The following is a 20,166-nucleotide window of genomic DNA, read 5'->3' on the forward strand; positions in this document are numbered from 1 at the left end:
TGAGCTGCAGACCCTGAGGGTGCACACCTGAGCCGAGCCACATCAAGCACTTCCAGTAAGTACACGAACTACAGAATTAAACATAGTTAAAGCGCAACATCTGGTCTTGGATCTTAGATAAAACAAAGTGTCCGTGCAAATATTGGCAGTAATATGTCTTACTCCACTTGTGCCAAAACAAAAAAACCCTCTTTGTTTCTTACCCTAGCAGCCAATCAGTCGACTCCCTGCAGGCATTGTGGGCGTGGCCTCTCCAGGTTCTTAGTGCAACTGTCACTGCCTTGATCAGAATGTTCCTGTAGTGGATACCAAGCACAGAGGACCACGATGAGGAGCCTTTTTCTGCTTCTGCTGGTAGGTATTACATATATCGTTTTGATTTCCATTCTTTACATGTGGTGGAATGACAAATAAAGAACCTTGAATCCTTGAATTGACATGTCCTTTGAGCAAAGGCAAACGTAAAACTAGTTCCGTGCTTCATATTATGTAAATATAAGTCGAGGACCGAGGAACTTTACGATACTAAAAACATTTTCACCTTTCTAGAAGCATGCATCTTTAATAGTTTCTGAACTAAACATGAGTAAAACGCAGTTCTTTTGTTTTGGAGTTAGTTACGATTTCAGAATCTCAACCGCTTTAGTTATCTTTACATCACCCCTTGGTGGTTTTATCTTAGTATTTGCTCATAGTTTTCTTTATTGCTGAGGTGTTTCAAATAATAATTGTACAAGTGACGAGGTGTTATGCTTCCACAAGTTTTACTCGACTCTTAGAAAGTGGTTCCTTCTGTATAAAAAAAAATCACAAATAAAAGCATTCTTAATGGTCACTTTTACACCTGATGTCCGGTAATCCCTGTCTGCCCAGTTTAACTTTCTTCCTTAACCTATACCTTTTCATCTTTAAAGAAACATGCATCCTAAATTCAGTTCAATTCAATTCAAAATAGTTCCTGAAATACACTTGGTTATAAAACACAATAGTTGCAACTTGGGAATCTTAAGCACTTTGTAACTTTCTATTTAGCTGGTTTTTTTTACATATCTGTACACAAGTAAAAAGGCCTTCTGTTTGCAGATATTTAATTAAAAATAATTTGCTAACTGTCCTGTTGACACTTAGCCTAAGGCGGTCAGAGTAGGAATTATGTGCGTTTGTGTCAATGAGGTGTTGTCAAGGTTTTGAACTTAGTGAACCTTTTTTATTAAATAGATAGATGAAAAACGTCCTTTGAAAATACTGACTTCAAACGACAGTCAGACTGACAAATTAAATAATTCCTTGTTTGTGACCTTCACTTCTTCAGTGTGACAAACCAAACGATGTCGCGGAGCCACCCCAGTCCGTGCGTTGAGTTGAAGTTGACTGGGGTTGCACAGTCAGTGGTCGGACAACAGAACCTGTAAAGTTTAGCTTTTGGAACATTTTTCCTAAACTGTGGCTTTCCAACATAATTTAACAATATGTTTTATTCTGACTTTAAAGGGACATTTTTATTTAAATGAACGTCAGCTTTAGTTTTCTTTTTGCAAGTTGATGATTTTAGACTTTAGAAAACACATAAACAAGACAGAAGTTGAAAATAAAAATTGAAAACAAGCTCTACATCTTTCAGTATAATGCTGTTCTGAAAATTTGAATGGCCGCCTTAAACGTCATTTGGTTTATGTCTCATTTAAGGATATTCTTACACATCCCAGATTTACTGATTTGCGTATTTGCAGTTTTAAGACACTGCTAATATTTCCCTGCCTTCATTTCCTATTATTTCAGTAAAAAAAAAAAATTAAATCATAATTCAAGTGTAAATATTAAACTTACTCAGTTTGGGTCTGCTCATTATTTATTTTTGAATTGAAATTAAATTCAGTTTTGGCAAATCTAAATATTCTGTACAAAATGTTATAACACAATTCTCCCTTTACCTAAGAAATTAAAGCATCTGTTGTCTGTTCTGTTAAATATTTTCTCTTATACATTCTGTAATCTTGCCTGAACTATAGAGAGACGATGTTTAAAAGCAGAACATATTTTCTATCTTTAAGCATCGTCTCACATGCTACCCTGTTGACGGCAAGGTTTTTATTTAAGCACTTATTTTATTTTATTGATTATATTAGTTTTAATTTAATCCCTGGAAATACACTTTTTTTTCCCCCTGTTTTTTTAAATCTGTGAAGTGTTGTGGAAGGACCAAGTCTGGAGACTGTAACATGGGCACTTACAAAAACATACTTGCATAACAAAATATTAACAGCTGACAATACAGAGACAGGATAACAGGATGACGGACTGATGAGTGAGTGAGAACAAGTGAATGTATGATCAGTAAAGGGCAGCACGGTGGCGCAACTGCCTCTCAGCGAGCAGGTCGTTGGTTCAAACCCCGGTCCAGGGGCCTTTCTGGGTGGAGTTTGCATGTTCTCTCTGTGCATGCATGAGTTTTCTCCAGGTACTCCAGTTTCCTCCCACAGACCAAAAACATGCATGTTAGGCTGATTGGTAACTCTAAATTGTCCCTAGGTGTGAGTGAGAGAGTGAATGTTTGTCTCGTTTGTCTCTATGTGTCCCTGTGATGGACTGGAGACATGTCCAGGGTGTACCCCGCCCCTCACACAGTGATAGCTGGACATGGGCCCCAGCGACCCCCGTGACCGCAAGAAGCAGGTAAAGATAATGGATGGATGAATGATCAGTAAAGAAAAGGAAAGTGGAGGCAGAACTGGCTGAAGGAATAAAATGAAGAGTGACACGGGAAAAACCTGAAAACAAGTTTTTTTTCTCCCCACATTTATTCATTCATTTAAAATAAAACAAATTCATCAAAAAGAAGAAAAAAATTGAATGAAAAGGGTGCAGAAAGAAGAAACAAAAAAATCTTATTTCTGCCCCTTATTTAAAAAAACAAAAACAAAATAGCTACAAACAAACAACAACCTACACTTGAACAATCTCCAAAGGGAAACCAAAAAACATCAGGTATCCTTCACCTGGTACTATACCTTCCCAACACCTTTAACTTAATCATCTTTTTAAACATATAAATTGTTTTAGAAATTTTTATGGTGATATCAAGACAATTCCGCAGTCATGTTCCCTGAATTACAACGCAGCTCCTTCACACTAGTTCTAACATTTCCTTTCCCTTAAGGTTATAACGACTCTCTTTTTTAACACATTTTAATTGAATATTTGGGGGTAATATTTATTATGAGCTTTATACATGACTTGTAAAGTACTATACCAAATCATAAAATTTTAACAATTTCAACTGATGAAATAATATATTTGTTGGGTGACGCACTTCCTACTAATAATTCTTATATCTCTTTTTTGTAAAATAAAAATAGGATTTGTAATTGTTTTGCATGTTGTTATTAAATAAATAGGTGATAAATGAGAAAAAAAACAGACTACCGATAATCAACTAAATAAAACAGTTGCGAAAGGAATAAAAAAATAAAAAAAACATAGGATCATAACAAAAACTCTAACTTTTGAATCAGTGTGACTCACAATCCCATTATGTTTATACAGAAAGAATACACTCATTGTTTTTTCTGATTGTGGTTTGGACAATATGCTGTGCAACACTTGCTCGTGAAGCTAAATAAAAACTCCTGGATAAATGGAGTAGATTTTTAATCAGTCAAAAAACCTGCAGGTTGAAATATTTTAGCTGTAACATATTTGAAAAGGTTAAATGTGTGCTATGAATGCAGTGACCTGGCCGTTAATAAGATCATTCCTGTACCAACAGTGCATTTTGATTTGCTCTGTTTTATAAAAATAATGTCACAACAGATTGGTGATCCGTCTGTCCGTCCGTCCGTCCGTCCATCCATTATCTTTACCCGCTTCTTCCATTTTGGGTCACGGGGGTCACCAGTGCCCATGTCCAGCAATCACTGTGTGAGGGGTGGGGTACACCCTGGACAGGTTGCAAGTCCATCACAGGGACACATAGAGACAAACGAGACAAACATTCACTCTCTCACTCACACCTAGGGACAATTTAGAGTTACCAATCAGCCTAACATGCATGTTTTTGGGAGGAAACTGGAGTACCTGGAGAAAACCCACGCATGCATGGAGAGAACATGCAAACTCCACCCAGAAAGGCCTCCGGACCGGGATTTGAACTGGCAACCTTCTCGCTGAGAGACAGCAGCTCTACCAGTTGCGCCACCGTGCTGCCATATAAATGTGAAATATAAACTACTGGTAACGAGAAGAAATCTTGGGAAACCCAGACAGTTGTGTGGACAAAAACACAAAAGCAGTAAATTATCCCCTATAAAGAGAAATCTGTATAAAAGAGTGCTGGATTAATCCTTTATCATGTGAACAGCTAGTTTTGAATGTCACCAGCAAACTAGTTGATCCACTATGAGAAGGTGCTGTTTATAAGACTGAGTTTGTTGCTGCTCCTCAAACTGACGAAGTCTTTTGAATTAAAGACGAAACATTTAAACATTTAGTTTTTTCTTTTTTTGCATTTGTCCAGAGGATCTGATTTAACTTTGTTAGAGCACTGGATTAAGTTTTGCTGTACATGCTCTATAACATGCACGTCGCTGTTTCCTTTTCCTGTTGCATGTAGGTTGCGTTGGCAGCCATGGGAGAGAGTCGTGGTGGTAGCAAGTTCAACAGTCGTGGTCAACGGGTAAATGTTTAATCATTATAAGATAACTCCTCTTGTATTTTCTTCTCAGTGAAATTTAAGGAATCGTTGGGTTTATATTTACACTGTATTAGGATCTCTTGTTGCGCTCCAAAAGAAGATGGGTCCTGTCAACAATTGACTTGGAAGAGGAAATGAAAGTGGATTACCCATACAAAATTTCTACGGTAAAGTAGCCATCGTTTCCATACAACAACCACTCAGTGTGGCAGCTCACTCACATGTCAGTTATGTCTCTTTCAGATGTATAATGACCAGACTGAAGGGCATAACTACAAATTCATAATCAGTGGAGAAGGAGTAGATCAGGGGCTGTTTTCTATTGGTGAAAAATCTGGAGATGTGTTTGTGCATAGACCCATCGACAGAGAGAAAAAGTCAACCTATCATGTGAGCCAACACTGGCTGGTAATTAATACATAATACAAAATGTATTCATTGAAAACTGTTTAACCTGAGTACTTGATTCCACAGATCACGTTTGATGTCTGGAACTTAGAAACTGATACAGGACTTGACAAGGAACTAGCTTTCGATGTGGATATAAAGGACATTAATGACAATGCACCTAAATTTATCAAATTTAAGCCAAATGCTCAAGTGAAGGAAAACGCGGAGGAGGGCAAGTATACAATATAGTAAATATTTAAACTGTATGCAGGCTTTCAGCACGCTGTCATCGAGTGTGAAATGTTTGAGAAACAAACGTTTTAATGTGATTTTTGTATTTTGAAGTGTTCATAGAATTCTTATTACTGTACATCATAATATTTTATCCATGAGTTAAGAAAGTTGTCAAACCTGGACATCATATTTTAATTTGCTGCCTACAGTCACGTACTTCTATTTTATATATACTTTATCTGGCTTCCTTTGGTCACCTTCTCATAGGGTACCTGGATGCACTGATTGAGGCTACAGATGACGATCAGGAAAACACCCCTAATTCAACAGTTGTGATCAGCGTGAGTCAACAAAACCCACTTGAGCCCGCCATTGAGGCATTTCAGATTGATGGCAGAATGGCTCGACTCAAATTCAAAGGATGCTTCGATTACGATGTGAGATTCAGTAACCCATTCATATAAAGTTGACGAACATGCAGACTCCCTATCAGTTTTGCACTGTACTTAAAGTATAATCTTTTTACATGTTTCAGAAAGCAAAGCAGTATAAAATTGCTGTTATAGCAAAAGATAAAGGGAAGCCACCACTGTCCAGCACTAGCGTTATTGTGCTCAACGTTATTGACACGAACAGTCATCAACCAACATTTTCAGAGAGGCAGGCATGTATTGATATATTATTGTGTTTTTTAAAATTTTGATACTAAACTTATGCACAAGTATGCAACTTTTCTGTCTTTTAGTATAAAGTTGAGGCTTTGGAAATGACCAAGTTTGATGAGCTTTTGAGAATTAAGGTGACGGACAAAGACACTCCGAACACTGATGGCTGGCGTGCCAAATTCCACTTTATCAGTGGCAACGAGGAAGGAATTTATGAAATTAAAACTGACCCAGCAACAAATGATGGCATTCTGAGTGTTGTCAAGGTAACTTTTATCCATCTAACAGAAAAAAATGTTCACTGCAAGTTAAAAGTCCAACAGTCTTTAAATTTAAAACTACATAAACAGCAGATGAACTTGTACTGACCTCAACTTCTTTGTTTTCTACAGGAAAAGAATTTTGACCAAAACACTTTGGTAAACTTGAAAATTGGCGTTGAAAACATTGAATCGTTAAGTATTTGCAAAGATAATAAATTAATTAAAGAGCCAAAGGACCTTCCACCTCAAGATTCAGTCAATATCACAGTGACAATGATTGACACCAATGATGCACCAGTGTTTGAAAAATATACAGACGATGTGTACCAGACAGAGGAAATGGAGCCAGGCGAAGTTTTGTACTCTCCAAAAGTTCAAGATATTGACTCCCCAACGTTCAGGTATGGCCTCTTTATATTCCATGTCTAAAGTCAAAAATAAATAAATAAAAATAGCAAACTGAGCTTGTTTGGTTGGTTGGTTGTCAGTTTGCTATCAGAATTACTTGAAGTCCTTTTTAAAAAATACAAACATTACTTCTAGGGGTGGAGCATGGGCCCACCACAAAGGGAGTCAAGTTCAGGTCCAATTTAGCTCTTCCACTTTTACACTATGAAAGAAGATTTTTGTTGGTTAAATTGTTTTCATGCCTCCAAATTTAGCAACATTCCAGGTTTCATTTATCAGATTACCTAATTAGGAAGAAGACATATAGATCAAAAAGCAGGTTGCCCATTTAGGTTATTTTGGTATTGAAAGGATTTCTTTAATTTCTTCAGCAGTTATTTTCATATAAAAATATCACAAAGTAGATTTTGTTAAAATAAACCTTTTGTTTATTTGACAAATACAGTTCTTAACTTATCTGTTAATACTTACAAAACCAACAATGCAATTTAATTCAAATTAAATACAACTTGCAGTGTTTAGTTATTCAATGTGAACAGAAATGCCTTTAAGTTTTATGAACAGGGGTGTAAACAGGCTTCTTTTTTTTCTCATGGCATTTAAGCACTTGTCACTCCCCTCCTCAAGATCACTGATACTAAATCTCAGACTCAGGTGGGCCTGCACATGGGCAATAGTTGTGCAACTGCTACTTATCCCATAAAATGAACACAATTCTATTATGCCTGACAGATAATAAACGCATATTAGTTACTTCAACATTAATGGAAGAAAATACATCTTTGTGCAAATGTTCACAAGTTACCCAAATTTACCCATCTAGCTAGCTTTGTGTGTCAAGGGAAAGGAGACCTACAATATAAATATCAAAGTTGTGCAATATACTGTATAATTTTTGAGCTGTGAACATTAGTTTAAAAGCAATGCTCACCCTTCAAATGATAATGGGTGGCTTCAGACAGTACAATCTGAAAAAGTAAAAGCCACAGCTTACATAATGTATTTACTCATCATGAACCCTGAGAAGTTGAAAACCATGTTGACGTACAATATGAATGTGTAGTTTACTAGGGATGCACAATATTATCGGCATGGTATCGGCCGATATTAGCGTTAAGATTAAATATCGGACATCGACCATTCCATCAAAATAACTCACCGATATACAATGCCTAGCCAAAAAAAGTCACCATCTGTATTTAACTAAGCAAATAGGTACGAGTCTTCTATTGGATAATTACTGCATTATCTTTCAGCTGGCAACAAGTTATTGAACTCCAACTGGAGTTGCTTCTCATTTCTTAAACAACCATGTTGAAAGACAGATCGTGTGGTCGTGGAAAAGATGTCAGTCTGTTTGAGAAGGGTCAAATCATTGGCATCAAGCAGAGAAAACATCTAAGGAGATTTCAGAAACTACTAGAATTAGGTTAAGAACTGTCCAACGCATCATTAAAAACTGGATGGATAGTGGGGACTCATCGTCTTCGAGGCAGAAATGTGGCCGGAAAAAATCCTGAATGATCGTTATCGGCCGTCACTTAAACGTTTGGTGAAATCAAATCTAAGAAAAACAACAGTAGTGCTCAGGGCTGTGTTTAATAGTGAAAGTAAGAGCATTTCCACACGCGCAATGTGAAGGGAACTCAAGGGATTGGGACTGAACAGCTGTGTAGTCTTAAGAAAACCACTAATCAGTGAGGCTAACTGGAAAAAAAGGCTTCAGTTTGCTAGGGAGCATAAAGATTGGACTCTGGAGCAATGGAAGATGGTCATGTGGTCTGATGAGTCCAGATTTACCCTGTTCCAGAGTGTTGGCACATCAGGGTAAGAAGAGAGGCAGGTGACGTGATGCACCCATCATGCTTAGTGCCTACTGTACAAGCCTGTGGGGGCAGTGCTATGATCTGGGGTTGCTGCAGTTGGTCAGGTCTATATTCAGCAACAGTGTGTGCTCAAAGAATGAAGTCAGCTGACCTGAATATACTGAATGACCAGGTTAATCCATCAATGGATTTTTTCTTCCCTGATGGCACGGGCATATTCCAAGATGACAAGTCCAGGCAGGATTCATCGGGCTCGAATTGTGAAAGAGTGGTTCTAGGAGCATGAGACATAATTTTCACAAAAGGATTGGCCACCACAGAGTCTAGACCTTAACCCTGTTGAGAATCTTTGGGATGTGTTAGAGAAGGTTTTGCACAGTGGTCAGAATCTGCCATCATCAATGCAAGATCTTGGTGAAAAATTAATGCAACACTGGATGGAAATAGAGCTTGTGACACTGCAGAAGCTTATCGAAACAATGCCACAGTGAATCTAAAGGCGGTCCAATGAAATATTAGTGTGTGACCTTTTTTTTGGTGGCAACATTTTTTTGGCCAGGCAGTGTATAATATCCAAGTATATCCAAATATTCAAAATCCAAGTTGAAGTGTTGCATCATTTTTAGCCCCTTTTTGGCATCTGCATTGGTAGCAGGCCAAATTGACAAAGACCATGCAGAATAATGTAGTATTTTAATTCCACAGCAGAGAAAGCTATGTAGTCTCTGTAAGTAGGTCTAGTAGGTTTTAACATATGGGCATATTGGATATTGGCCAAAAATCTAATATCGTGCATCCCTGTAGTTTACAACTTAAATAAGTGGGAATGGATAAAAAATGTGTACAAAAAAGAAATTAGCAACTTGATCTGGGTTGTTGGTGTGCAGAAACTGAGCAGTCAACCCTGTTTTCTAGGGAATTATAGATGTCTATTATATTGTGAGTTTTTCCCCTTACCTTAAATAAATTGTTAAAAGGTTTGAAATGATCCATGAAAATATTTTATTCGTACTTGGACGTTTGCTCTTACTCTGAGATTTCTGAGAACTGCATAGCACCAAAGTGAATACCCCAGTTTTCAAACAATAACATTTCTGTATAGTAGTGCCACATATTGGACAGAATCTGTTATATGTGAGGTGAATTATGATAACCTAGCAATATTTTTACAAATAATTTAATACAGCACGGTCATATCATGTCACAATCATTTTAAATACTTTACTCGATGATATGCATTGCTAACTGTCTAATTTTCTGATTTTTACAACTGTAACCAGGTTTGTCCTGGTCGCTGATCCAGCTAACTGGGTGTCTATTGATGAAAAAACAGGAGATATCAAAACAGTCGCAAGGATGGATCGAGAGTCACCCTATGTTGATGAGGACAATATTTACAGAATTGTTATCGCTGCCATCGATGATGGTAGGAGATGGCTTCACTGTATAATATTTTAACAAACAACTTAAACTAAATCATTTTTCCTCTTGCTGTGGCTTCCAAGGTGTACCTGCTGCCACAAGTACATGCACAATCAAGGTTCACCTCAGGGACATCAACGACAACACTCCTAAACTGGTCAACAAGACTTTGATCATGTGTGGAAACCGAGTTAACAAGATTATGGTGCCTGCTAGGGATGCTGATGCCGAGCCATTTAGCGGGCCCTTCAGCTTTACCTTGGAGAATGATAAAACTCTGAATGCGCGCTGGAAATTAGAACCTGCCTACGGTTGGTTCACCACTCCTTAAATTGTTAATGATGAAAAACATCTAGTTGAAGAGCTACTAGACACATCTCTTTCTATGTTAAACAGGTGAAGAATGCGGCCTTGTTAGTAAGAAAACTCTTCCCTATGGTAACTACTCTGTGCCGCTGGTGATTGAAGATAAACAGAACCTGATTGGACATGAGACCCTGGAAGTGGTGCTGTGTGACTGTGATAAAAGCGATGTTTGCCGTGGAGAACTCCCACTCGCAGCAAACATATCTGGAGCGGGCATTGGACTCATTCTTTCCTCGGTGCTTTTGTTTTTGTGTGAGTACGACCAATGTTGAACACATGATATATCTTTTTTGTGTAATGAGAAATCATTCTTTAAAATGTGTCACACAACAACTTCAGGTTCATGTTCCTGCATTTGAAAAGAAATTCATTCAACCTTTATTTAGACAGGTTAATCCCACTGAGCCTCGGGGACTCTTTTACAAGAGAGACCTGAAATATGTGTGCAATGTTTTACAAAACACTTTAACAAGATTTATACGGGTATTTAAGGAAAGTCTTCAACAAAGAATCACAAATTTATTATCACTACATTGATGAGTGTAAATGTGTGATTAAATTTTCATTATTATTGAATATACTATATAATAAAATACAATGGAAGTTAAATGTATGGGAAATACAACATACACATTGTTCCTTTGTTGCATCTGCAGTACTTTTGCTTGTTATCGGTTGTTGGACGGGAAAGCAGACGTTTAAATACATAGATATGGATGAAGGCAACCAGACACTTATCAAGTACAACCAAGAAGGAGGGGGCGCTACTTGCATGGTATGCTACTTGTGATGTGGTCGTGCAAATTAATAAGACAATCCTGTGCCAAGTAGTACAGTGTAAATTGTTTTCTGTATTCTCCGCCAGGCTGTACCCATTCCCCTGTCACCAACGGGTGCTATAAATGTGACAGATGGTCTCAAGCAGGGCTTTGCACAGGTATTCCCCCTTTATTTTTATTCCCATTCATCTTTTTCTAAAATGTATAACTTTCACAAGAGTTATTTCATAGAGAGCACACTAAACTGTCTAAAAGCAGGACTGGTAAATGTGAAGAAATATTGCAGAAAAATATTCTGCAGTAAACACCAAGTAATAGATGATGTTATAAACTAATGAAGGACATCTATCCATCTGTTGTACTATATTCTTTAGCTACCCAGATGACAGCGGTATACAATATGGGCTCTGGTTGTTGTAAATAAAGAAAGGAAGGAAGAAAGAATAAATATAAATATTTGCATAGAGTCATGTAACAGGTGGATTTAATAATGAAGTTTAGGAGTAGCATGGTATAACACAAATATTACAACAGATGTTGTTCCCACCCTTTAGACAAAAAGTGCAGGAGTAGTCTTTAAATGTAAGAAAAGTGTGTGATACATCTGAACATATAAAGGTCAATGAGAAGATTACATGCAATTTTTGTTGCAATAGGCCTATATTTACATATAATAACAGGGTGTGATTCAAAAACAAGCATTTATTTTTTATGTGCAATTTTCCATGTCTAAACCTGTCGAACCTTTTTTATATAAAATAAGTTTGACTGTATGATTTATTATTTTGTTTTGCTAACCTAGAAAACTGAGACCGCCCCAGGGCTGATTAATAATGTGGAGACCTACAGCTCCATACACAACTTTGTGAGTAACCCACTTTAAACACTGCTTTATATCAAAGTTTGAACAGAGAAAAAATAACAACAACAACAAAAGCATTGCATCGTTTTGCCTTGGAAAAATGTCCACAGTAAATCAATGCATGGTACATACAGGGGCGGCTGTGGCTGAGTGGTTACAGCAGTCATCCTCCAATGCAAGAGTTGGGGGTTCAATTCCACCAACAGTCACATGCCAAAGTGTCCCTAATCAAGACACTGAACCCCTCATTGCCTCTCATGTGTGTCCCATCAGTGTATGAATGTGATAAAGCACTGATTGTTATTTTACATTAATAGTAGAGAGCTGTATGAATGGGTAAATGAGGACACAGATTGTGTTGTAAAGTACTTTGAGTATCTTGATCAGATAGAAAGGTGCTGTATAAGTACAGTCCATTTACCATTTACATGCACATCTCTCAGGAAGTAGGGCTTATTGTACACTGTCAACTTTCACTGTGATTTACCCTTACTATTTATATGCCAACAGAATACCTATAACATGCAATCCAAAAGCTTGCGGCAACAACGAGGGTCTCATAGAAGCTACGAGGGGCCATCCAGAGTGAGTGGTTATTGCTGTAATTACATTTTCAGCCTCATTTGACCTTTCTTACAATTGTGGGTTTCGTATGGTATTAATGGAGCTTCATTGCTCTGGTTCACTGCTGGTCTAAGTCCACAAGATGGTGCAGCAACATGATTTTTTGTTTTTGCATTTTTTTTTCTTGTTTTTATCATCTTTGGCAACCCCCCCCCCCCCCCCCCACACACACACACACACATTTTTCAGCTCACAGATTTAACTGTACTCATACATCAAAATGTATGAATATTCAAAACATGCATTGCATAATAACGGTCTTATCTGATGCATATTAAACTGCATCAGCTTGAAACATAATCATTTTTACTGCATAAAAATATGCAATAATTTAAAAAGATAATGTCTTTTCATTATATTTAGCCTTTTCTCATTGACATACATGGGGTGCATGGTGAAAAAACAAGTAGTAAATAAAACAAGCATTCCTTGCAAGTTTTAGCTCATTATCTGTGAAATTGACAATGGTATAACCTTTTTTTTTTGTGTTTATTAAGGCCACTGAGTTGTGGTGGCCATCTTTAATCAGGTTCACACCAAAAAATGGTCAGTTATAGAGGTACATTTTAAGGGATTTGGAAAGTTTCAACAAAACTCATTAGCTTCTTCTTGAGAATATTTGCCAATCGACATACAAAGACATGAAAACAAGGCAAGAATTTTCATGATCACTCACCTTTCATGGAGGCAGGGATCAAATACTTTTGCATTAAAAGAACTGCAGCATATCATGGCTCCAGTGCCATATGTTTAATTAAAGACAAAACTGAAGTTTTGTTTTCTTTGTTCAGAGTGCATCCTTGAATGCCAGCAGGAGGCAAACAGTACAGGTAAACAGTGCTTTCATTGATATTCACAGTTTATACTAAATATGTAAACTGCATGTTAAGTACATACTAGTACATTTATAGTCATTTATGGTTATGGTTATACAAGATCACATTGTTTCTGTCAGCAGGGCAACAACTCATTCTACAAACGCTCTCTGAGCATAAGGTCAGAGCAACGCCTCGCAAGTCAAATCATGCAGGTAAGAGAAGTTTACATCACATACCACACAGATCGCATCACTGAACATGCTCCCAGAAGGCCAGATAAGACACTGTTTGTGATCCGACTGTCAAAGAGCAAATAGATCGAAGTGAAATCGTCAGGAATGAGATAAAACATTATCATAACGTTTTAGAAGTCCATATTCATAAGAATGACAGCTTAATCATTAAGGTCAGGCAGTTTAACAGCCTCAGCATTAGGCAATGAATTAAAAATAGAAAATTAAGAATAATAGGGGTGCACCGATTGCAGTTTTCTGGCAGATCACTGATTTCCAAAAAGCCTGAACTGCCGATTCCGATTTTGGCCGATACCGATTTTGTTTTATAAACGACACTGTCAGGTGTTATAAGGTCACAATGCACCTTAAATTTTCTAATATTATTTTACTGAAAAACAGACCCTTGAAATATTTCCTAGAAACAATCCAAACTTGTTTTAACTGGAAATATAAATGAAGTTCAGACAATTGTTGTTAAAACTAAAAAATCGGTAAAATTGTTTTCTCGTGCAAGTATTGGCCGATTTCTGAGTTCCCAAAATTAAGGAAATCGGGGCCAATAAATCAGTGCACCCCTAGAATACAACACTGCAATCAAACAGAAAAAATATCTAAATATTGCTTTTTTCACTCTTAAATCATACAGAGAGTTTATGCTATAAGTGAAGACGACCCATATTTCATGGTGGACAAACCGTTCAGTTATGTATATGAGGGGAAGGGCAGCATATGCCAGTCGCTGGACCAGCTGTCGCTCAATAACCAGGAGGATGATTTGCACTTTTTGGATAATCTTGGTCCAAAGTTCAAGATCTTGGGAGAGATCTCTACGCATTCTAAGAACATGCAGCAGTAAAAGGCACGGCTCGCATGGAAACTTGAATGTCAACTCTTCCCTCCTAGTTTCTGATTGCAGATATGGACTGATTCAACGGGACTCTTTAAAAAGCAAAACACCAAACTGGCTGGATTATACACTTGTGCTTTTTGTAAAATATGGACTTAAACATGCAACATTTTGTATTGTATTGTATATTTGCACCTATCCATGAAACATGAATTCTGTACAGCATGTCATGCTTCGGTGATTCTAAAAGGTTGGATTTTCTCAGTAACTGGATGTGTTTGCTCGTTTTCTGTTTTCCTGAGACACGGCGCATAAGTGACACCTTAATAGAGAACTATTTTGAGCTTTGGTGGTTCTGCCAGGACATTATTTTGACATTTACTGTAAGGGAAGGACACTTGTATAAACTGGGGTATTTTATAACATGTAAAATTTAAGGTCTCTGCATGCACATCTCCAGAACTGCAATTATAAAGGGTTTGTAAGGAGCACAAGCCTAGATTTCATTGGCTAAAGTCAAACAATCAGGAACCAAAATTGGCTATTTCCACAAACAGTAAACGTTGGTTGTTCGTGATTTAGTGTTTAACGAAACAATGGTGAGAAGTTAACTGCAGATCTAAAAAACAAATAAATCACTTTTGTTTATAAGCATCTTTGGACTTCTTGTCTTTTTGGGGGCTGAGATGGGGTAGAGGTAAGGGCAGCCGACTTGGGACCAGAAAGTCAAAACATGTATGTTAGTCTGCCTTCAGGCCCAGGCCTCCCTCGCAAAAGAGATCTGTGATCTGGGATTTGCCTGCTTAAATAAAGATTAATGAAATAAAGTCATGGTTCAACTTCCAGCCAATCCTACATGTCATGGTGTCCATGAGCAAGATGCCCAATCCCTAATTGCTCCCGGGCGCTTACATAGCTGCCCACTGCTCCACCTGGGTGTATCTCAGGTGATATGGGTTAAATGCAGAGAACTAACATTGTATGGAAACATACAGTGATGACAGTCTCTGACTTCCCTTCCCTAAAATGTGTTTTATAAAAGAACATTTTTAGTCTAGTATTATCCATTCAACATTGCTAAAATGTACTCATTGCAATCTTTGAATGCAAACGTATCAAGTTCATGCGAGAGTTTACATTCTACTTTTGGACATTTAAAATAAGCAGCAAACAAATGGCATGCTAACTATGAAGCTCCTGCTCATTGCTTGCATTTACCCAATTCTTTTTCTTTTTCTGTGTTTTTTATTTGTTTTGTACTGCAAACTTGGCAGAACATAAGAACATGCAGGGTGTGTTAACTACATTTCTCTCATGGTTTCAATCATTGTCTCTTGAGAATGTAGCTTTAGTGTCAACCATTCATAGACAAAGATGTCTTACTGACGTGGTGGGATGAAGCCGCATGCGCAAAAATTATACACAAGGCAGAAAGAGGCTTTCAAAAAAAATGGAGCTTTCTGCAGAGTTGCAGCGTGGTCAGTTGATCGGAAATGTTTTCAGTTAATAAGCACTGCGACTTCTAGTGAACCTATTAAATATGTTGTTTTACTCCAAATACTGTTCCAGTTCAAAGCTTATAGCCAAGTAATGAACTTTTCATGACGTCAAGAATACCGTATTTTCCACTGTACACGTCGCACCGCCATATAAGTCGCATCAGTCCATATTTGTCTAATGAAGTGGAAAAATCCATAAATATGTCGCTTCGCCGTATACGTCGCATCTATTATGTGTCACCTCTGACAATCCGGAAATGTGGGCCGAACCCGGAAATGTGAGCCGGTGTTGTGCCAAAAATCGATGGGCTGCCAAATGGCGGGAGCGTGCACGGGAGGACTTTAACAAGAATTTAACAAGATTAACACCTAAAAACAATTATTTGTTTGCTGGAAATTAGAGTAAAGGTGTGGCTCAATTGAGCTATTCCTTAAGAAATGCACTTTAATGGTCAAATCAGCTGCATTTCAAAAACGGTTTCGCTGCCGCGGTGCTGCGAAGCAGGCACACGCAGCTAGACCAGCCGCTGCATTTCTTTCAAATTTAACAAGATAACCACTTTAAATAATTATTTATTTGCTCGAAATTATAGCAAAGGTGTGTCTCAGTCTAACATTTGCTTAATAAATTAACTTTAATGGTCAAATCAGCTGCATTTCGTCAGGGCGGTGCAGCTATTTTGACGGTTCCAAGCAGTGAGCAGAATGAAGGTGGGGGGACTATGGCAGGCTGATTGAGCCATTAAAAGCTGGAGAAGATTCTCGGTCATCTAGGACATGGTAAATTCAAAAAAATTCAAGACAAAAACAATACAGTATAAAGTATAGTATAATAAATAAAGTCCAGTTGTTTATGTCTTGAACTTTTTTGAATTTGTCATTATAGCCACATTTACCTATTGCATGATACAACAGCATGCTATACAACTATTACTACTCTGCTGCCATCAAGTGCCTGAAGGTGGTACTGCTCAATTTTTTTTCAGTCAGAATGAATGGAAACGGTCATATCTCAGCCAAAAAATGGTTTATAAATATGGTAAAAAATCCATAAGTAAGTTGCTTCAGCCTATAAGTCGCAGAGCATGTAAATTATGCAAAAAACTGCAACTTATACAAAGAAAAATACAGTAAATGAAAAAGTGACTTGTGTCAACTTGAAACAATGACACAGATTTCACTTTGCAAATAAAATAAATTAATTTTATCAGTAAGGAATGACAATTTTAGAACCTTAGAATCTAGCTGTTTTTTGTTACATTTTTTAGCCATCCTATTTGTTTAAAAAAAAAAAAAACTGGAGTATGACTTTTTATAACTGTTTATTGTTGTCACTGTTGTCCATTGTTGTCATCTTTGATGAAATCAGGTCTCTCTTGTAAATGAGTCCTCCAATGTGATTTACCTGTCTAAATAAAGGTTGAATGAATTTGTGTCTCATTTAAAAAAATTATGGTTTCTGCAAAAAGCAATGGCAAAAAGTTTTTCTTGAATTTGCACGTTTTTTTGTGTCTTAATAAATTTTCCTATAGCCTAAAAGCACATGCTGTATGTGTATTGTATATTTAACTGAAGGGCTATGTGTAAACAAGCATGACTGTTTTTGTTCTGGTCTTGTTCTGGTCTGAAAAACCACCAGGCTGTAATAACGACAGCTCCTGGAAGTATTAACGCTTCTAAAATTCATCACGAACGTGCTGTTTTCCAGTATCTTGAATTAAAAAACTTTCAGTTACAGCCACTCTCTGCTTTCAGAAGTTAAACATAATTGTGATTAGACTCAACTGCACTGACTTGTCAGATAAAAGCACTGACAGTGATGGAAAGACCTGAATGTGCAGTTCAGCAGAACTTGTGCTTGTTATTTTCTGTAGCACGGTGCACTTTTAACCGTGAACAGGGATTATATCCACCTTGATCCAAACCTTTTATCTGCAGTAGGGCATCTAAAGACAAGCTGAGGCTTGACATAATTAAAATATGAACTTTACTCAGTACAAAACTACATTCTGCCTTTGGGGATTTTTTCACTCCCAGCTTTAGCTCATACTTCGTTTTTTGTTAGCGTATGCTATGTTTTAACTTGTCTGTCTGGTCTTGAGAAACAGCCAGGTTTAATTTGTTTTGACTAGCCACCTTGATCTCATCGGGCACTGTCTTTTTACTTTTGTTTTGTTTTCCTCCACAGAAATAGTTTGAATGACAGAGCGATGCTTCTTTCTCCCCTGTCGAGCAGGGGAGGAGGATCAATACAAGTAGCCAAACAGCACGTTCCTTTTTTAGGTCGTTTTACACTTTCAATATAATAGTTTAATCACTTTCAAATTATGTTTTTAAGAAAGCAGCAGTTTATTTTATGAATGGAAAGTAGTTTTACGCAAACCAGCAGGAGAGCATTAAAAGTCAATTCGTGAACACTTTCCGTAAAGTTCATGACTGCAGCTTATCCTATATTATTTGTTAAAATATTTTAAGGGTGTTTAAGTTTATTTGATGCAAAGAAAACCTTGATGGCGTTACTTTGTAAACTCTAAAAGTGGCAGATGATAACAATGGAGGCTCATCAGAAAACCAAGCAGAAGTGGAAATACCGGTTTTCAAGCGATGGTGCCAGATGCAGTGAAGGTGTGGTGCACAGTGTAAAATATACAAAATTATTTTTGTACAAATTATATACATATTAAGGTAAACTGTTTTTTAAGCTTAGCTACTTTTTGCAACATGCCTTCATTGGACACAAACAAATAGGAAAGGCACATAAAAAAATAAAAAATAAAATAAAATTGTGGGGTTTCTGGGTTTTGTCCTGTCTTTTCTATTTCCTCTTGTTTCATTCACCCCTCAGTGTTCCTCCTTGTGTTCAGCCTTTGTCTCACCTGCGTCCAATGCCAATCACCACAGGTGTCTGTTATTTGTCCTCATTAGCATGTGCACATATTCAGCTACTTTGTGTCTTGTCATTTGTCTCTGGATTGTCCTTCTATGGTGTTATGATCTGTCTCCCGTCCTGTACTTCAAAACAAAGTAAGTTAGCTGCACTGTTAGCATTTTGAATTTGTGGTTTGAAAATAAATTCTTACCGGTACTTAAACTTTTAACTGGAGTCTCCTGTAGCCTTCCTGCACGTGGGTTCAACACACATGTTGCCAGATCATGACAAAAACACAAATGTAGTTTTGCATAGTTTAAAATAAATCGATCTATCTATTATTAGAAAGTCACGGGACCGATACAGGAGCTGTTTCGAACGGACACTGACGCATCAAACTGTGCTTATAAGCGTATCTGTCAATGGGATGCATCTGCCAAAAGAATCTTTGATCTTTTGCTGGTCATCATTAAATTCATCAAGAACTATGAAGCAGCCTCAAACCAAAAAGGTTTCTGTCGTGTGGGACCATTTTGATCTCGTATCGGAAAATAAGCTATTTGTTTTAATTTCCTTGTTGTCTGTTCTTAGATCTATCTGAATTCAAATTCATTTCAACGTCTATCTTAGTTTACCATTCATATTATTTTCTGCAGGTTAAATGTCGCATTTGTTCGACAGAACTTTCATAGTTAAATAAATCCACCCCCTCAATGCTGAGGCTCCCCGAGCCACATGCGGCTCGCCATGCTTTATGGTGGCTCTCGTCTCGTGACAGGTTACAACAATACACCAGCACAGCCAGTACATTTTTAAAACGTGCTGGCTCATTACGCAATAATTGCGCTTGTCGAATCGGGCTTCTATGATGCGGTTTCATGAATCATACAGCGCAAAGAGATCTAAATAAGAATCCACAATATAATGTGTTAATCTACTTGATGAGGAGGAGGAAGGTCCAACCGGCCGGAAGAAGTAAAAAAAAAAAAGTCCTGTTAACCTCAGATGCATCAGCTGATCATTACAGGTCGTGCACGTCTCTGCACTTTCTGTCATATGTAGTGAAGGAAGTAGGAGCATCTTACAGGGCCGGTTCTAGGCATGGCTACATGGGGGGCAGGTGGAAATGTGAAGGGGGCATCTTCATCCGTACACATATAACAGCATATTCATTGTTGAGCATGGACTTTGGTATTCGTTGTTATTGTTGACTTGTGTTTTCTTCATGGGATTGGGGTAATAAAAGCTGAATTTTTTTACACCTGTGAGTCAACATTTTCAACCATGAAGACTATGAAGCAAAAACAGAGAAACCGACTGACCCATGCCCATCTTGAATGTCTCAGTGTGGCTGCGACAACAAAATAC

The 20,166-nt window shown here is 37.5% G+C and overlaps 1 protein-coding gene across 1 annotated transcript; it reads left to right on the plus strand.

Annotated features, from left to right (window-relative positions):
* Positions 1–292: 292 nt before the first annotated feature.
* On the plus strand, positions 293–15,106 carry cdh26.1 (cadherin 26, tandem duplicate 1). Its single transcript, XM_037683980.1, has 19 exons — positions 293–354; positions 4,610–4,672; positions 4,765–4,857; positions 4,934–5,080; positions 5,165–5,312; positions 5,582–5,751; positions 5,850–5,978; positions 6,060–6,245; positions 6,372–6,643; positions 9,757–9,902; positions 9,982–10,209; positions 10,295–10,516; positions 10,921–11,039; positions 11,130–11,201; positions 11,846–11,908; positions 12,416–12,490; positions 13,321–13,359; positions 13,488–13,559; positions 14,230–15,106. The coding sequence occupies exons 1-19, from the start codon at positions 328–330 to the stop codon at positions 14,437–14,439; spliced, it is 2,481 nt and encodes an 826-aa protein (XP_037539908.1). The 5' UTR covers positions 293–327; the 3' UTR covers positions 14,440–15,106.
* Positions 15,107–20,166: the final 5,060 nt, after the last annotated feature.

Source organism: Nematolebias whitei, chromosome 11 (genome assembly GCF_014905685.2).
Source record: "Nematolebias whitei isolate Nwh7 chromosome 11, NemWhi1, whole genome shotgun sequence".
Taxonomy (NCBI): domain Eukaryota; kingdom Metazoa; phylum Chordata; class Actinopteri; order Cyprinodontiformes; family Rivulidae; genus Nematolebias; species Nematolebias whitei.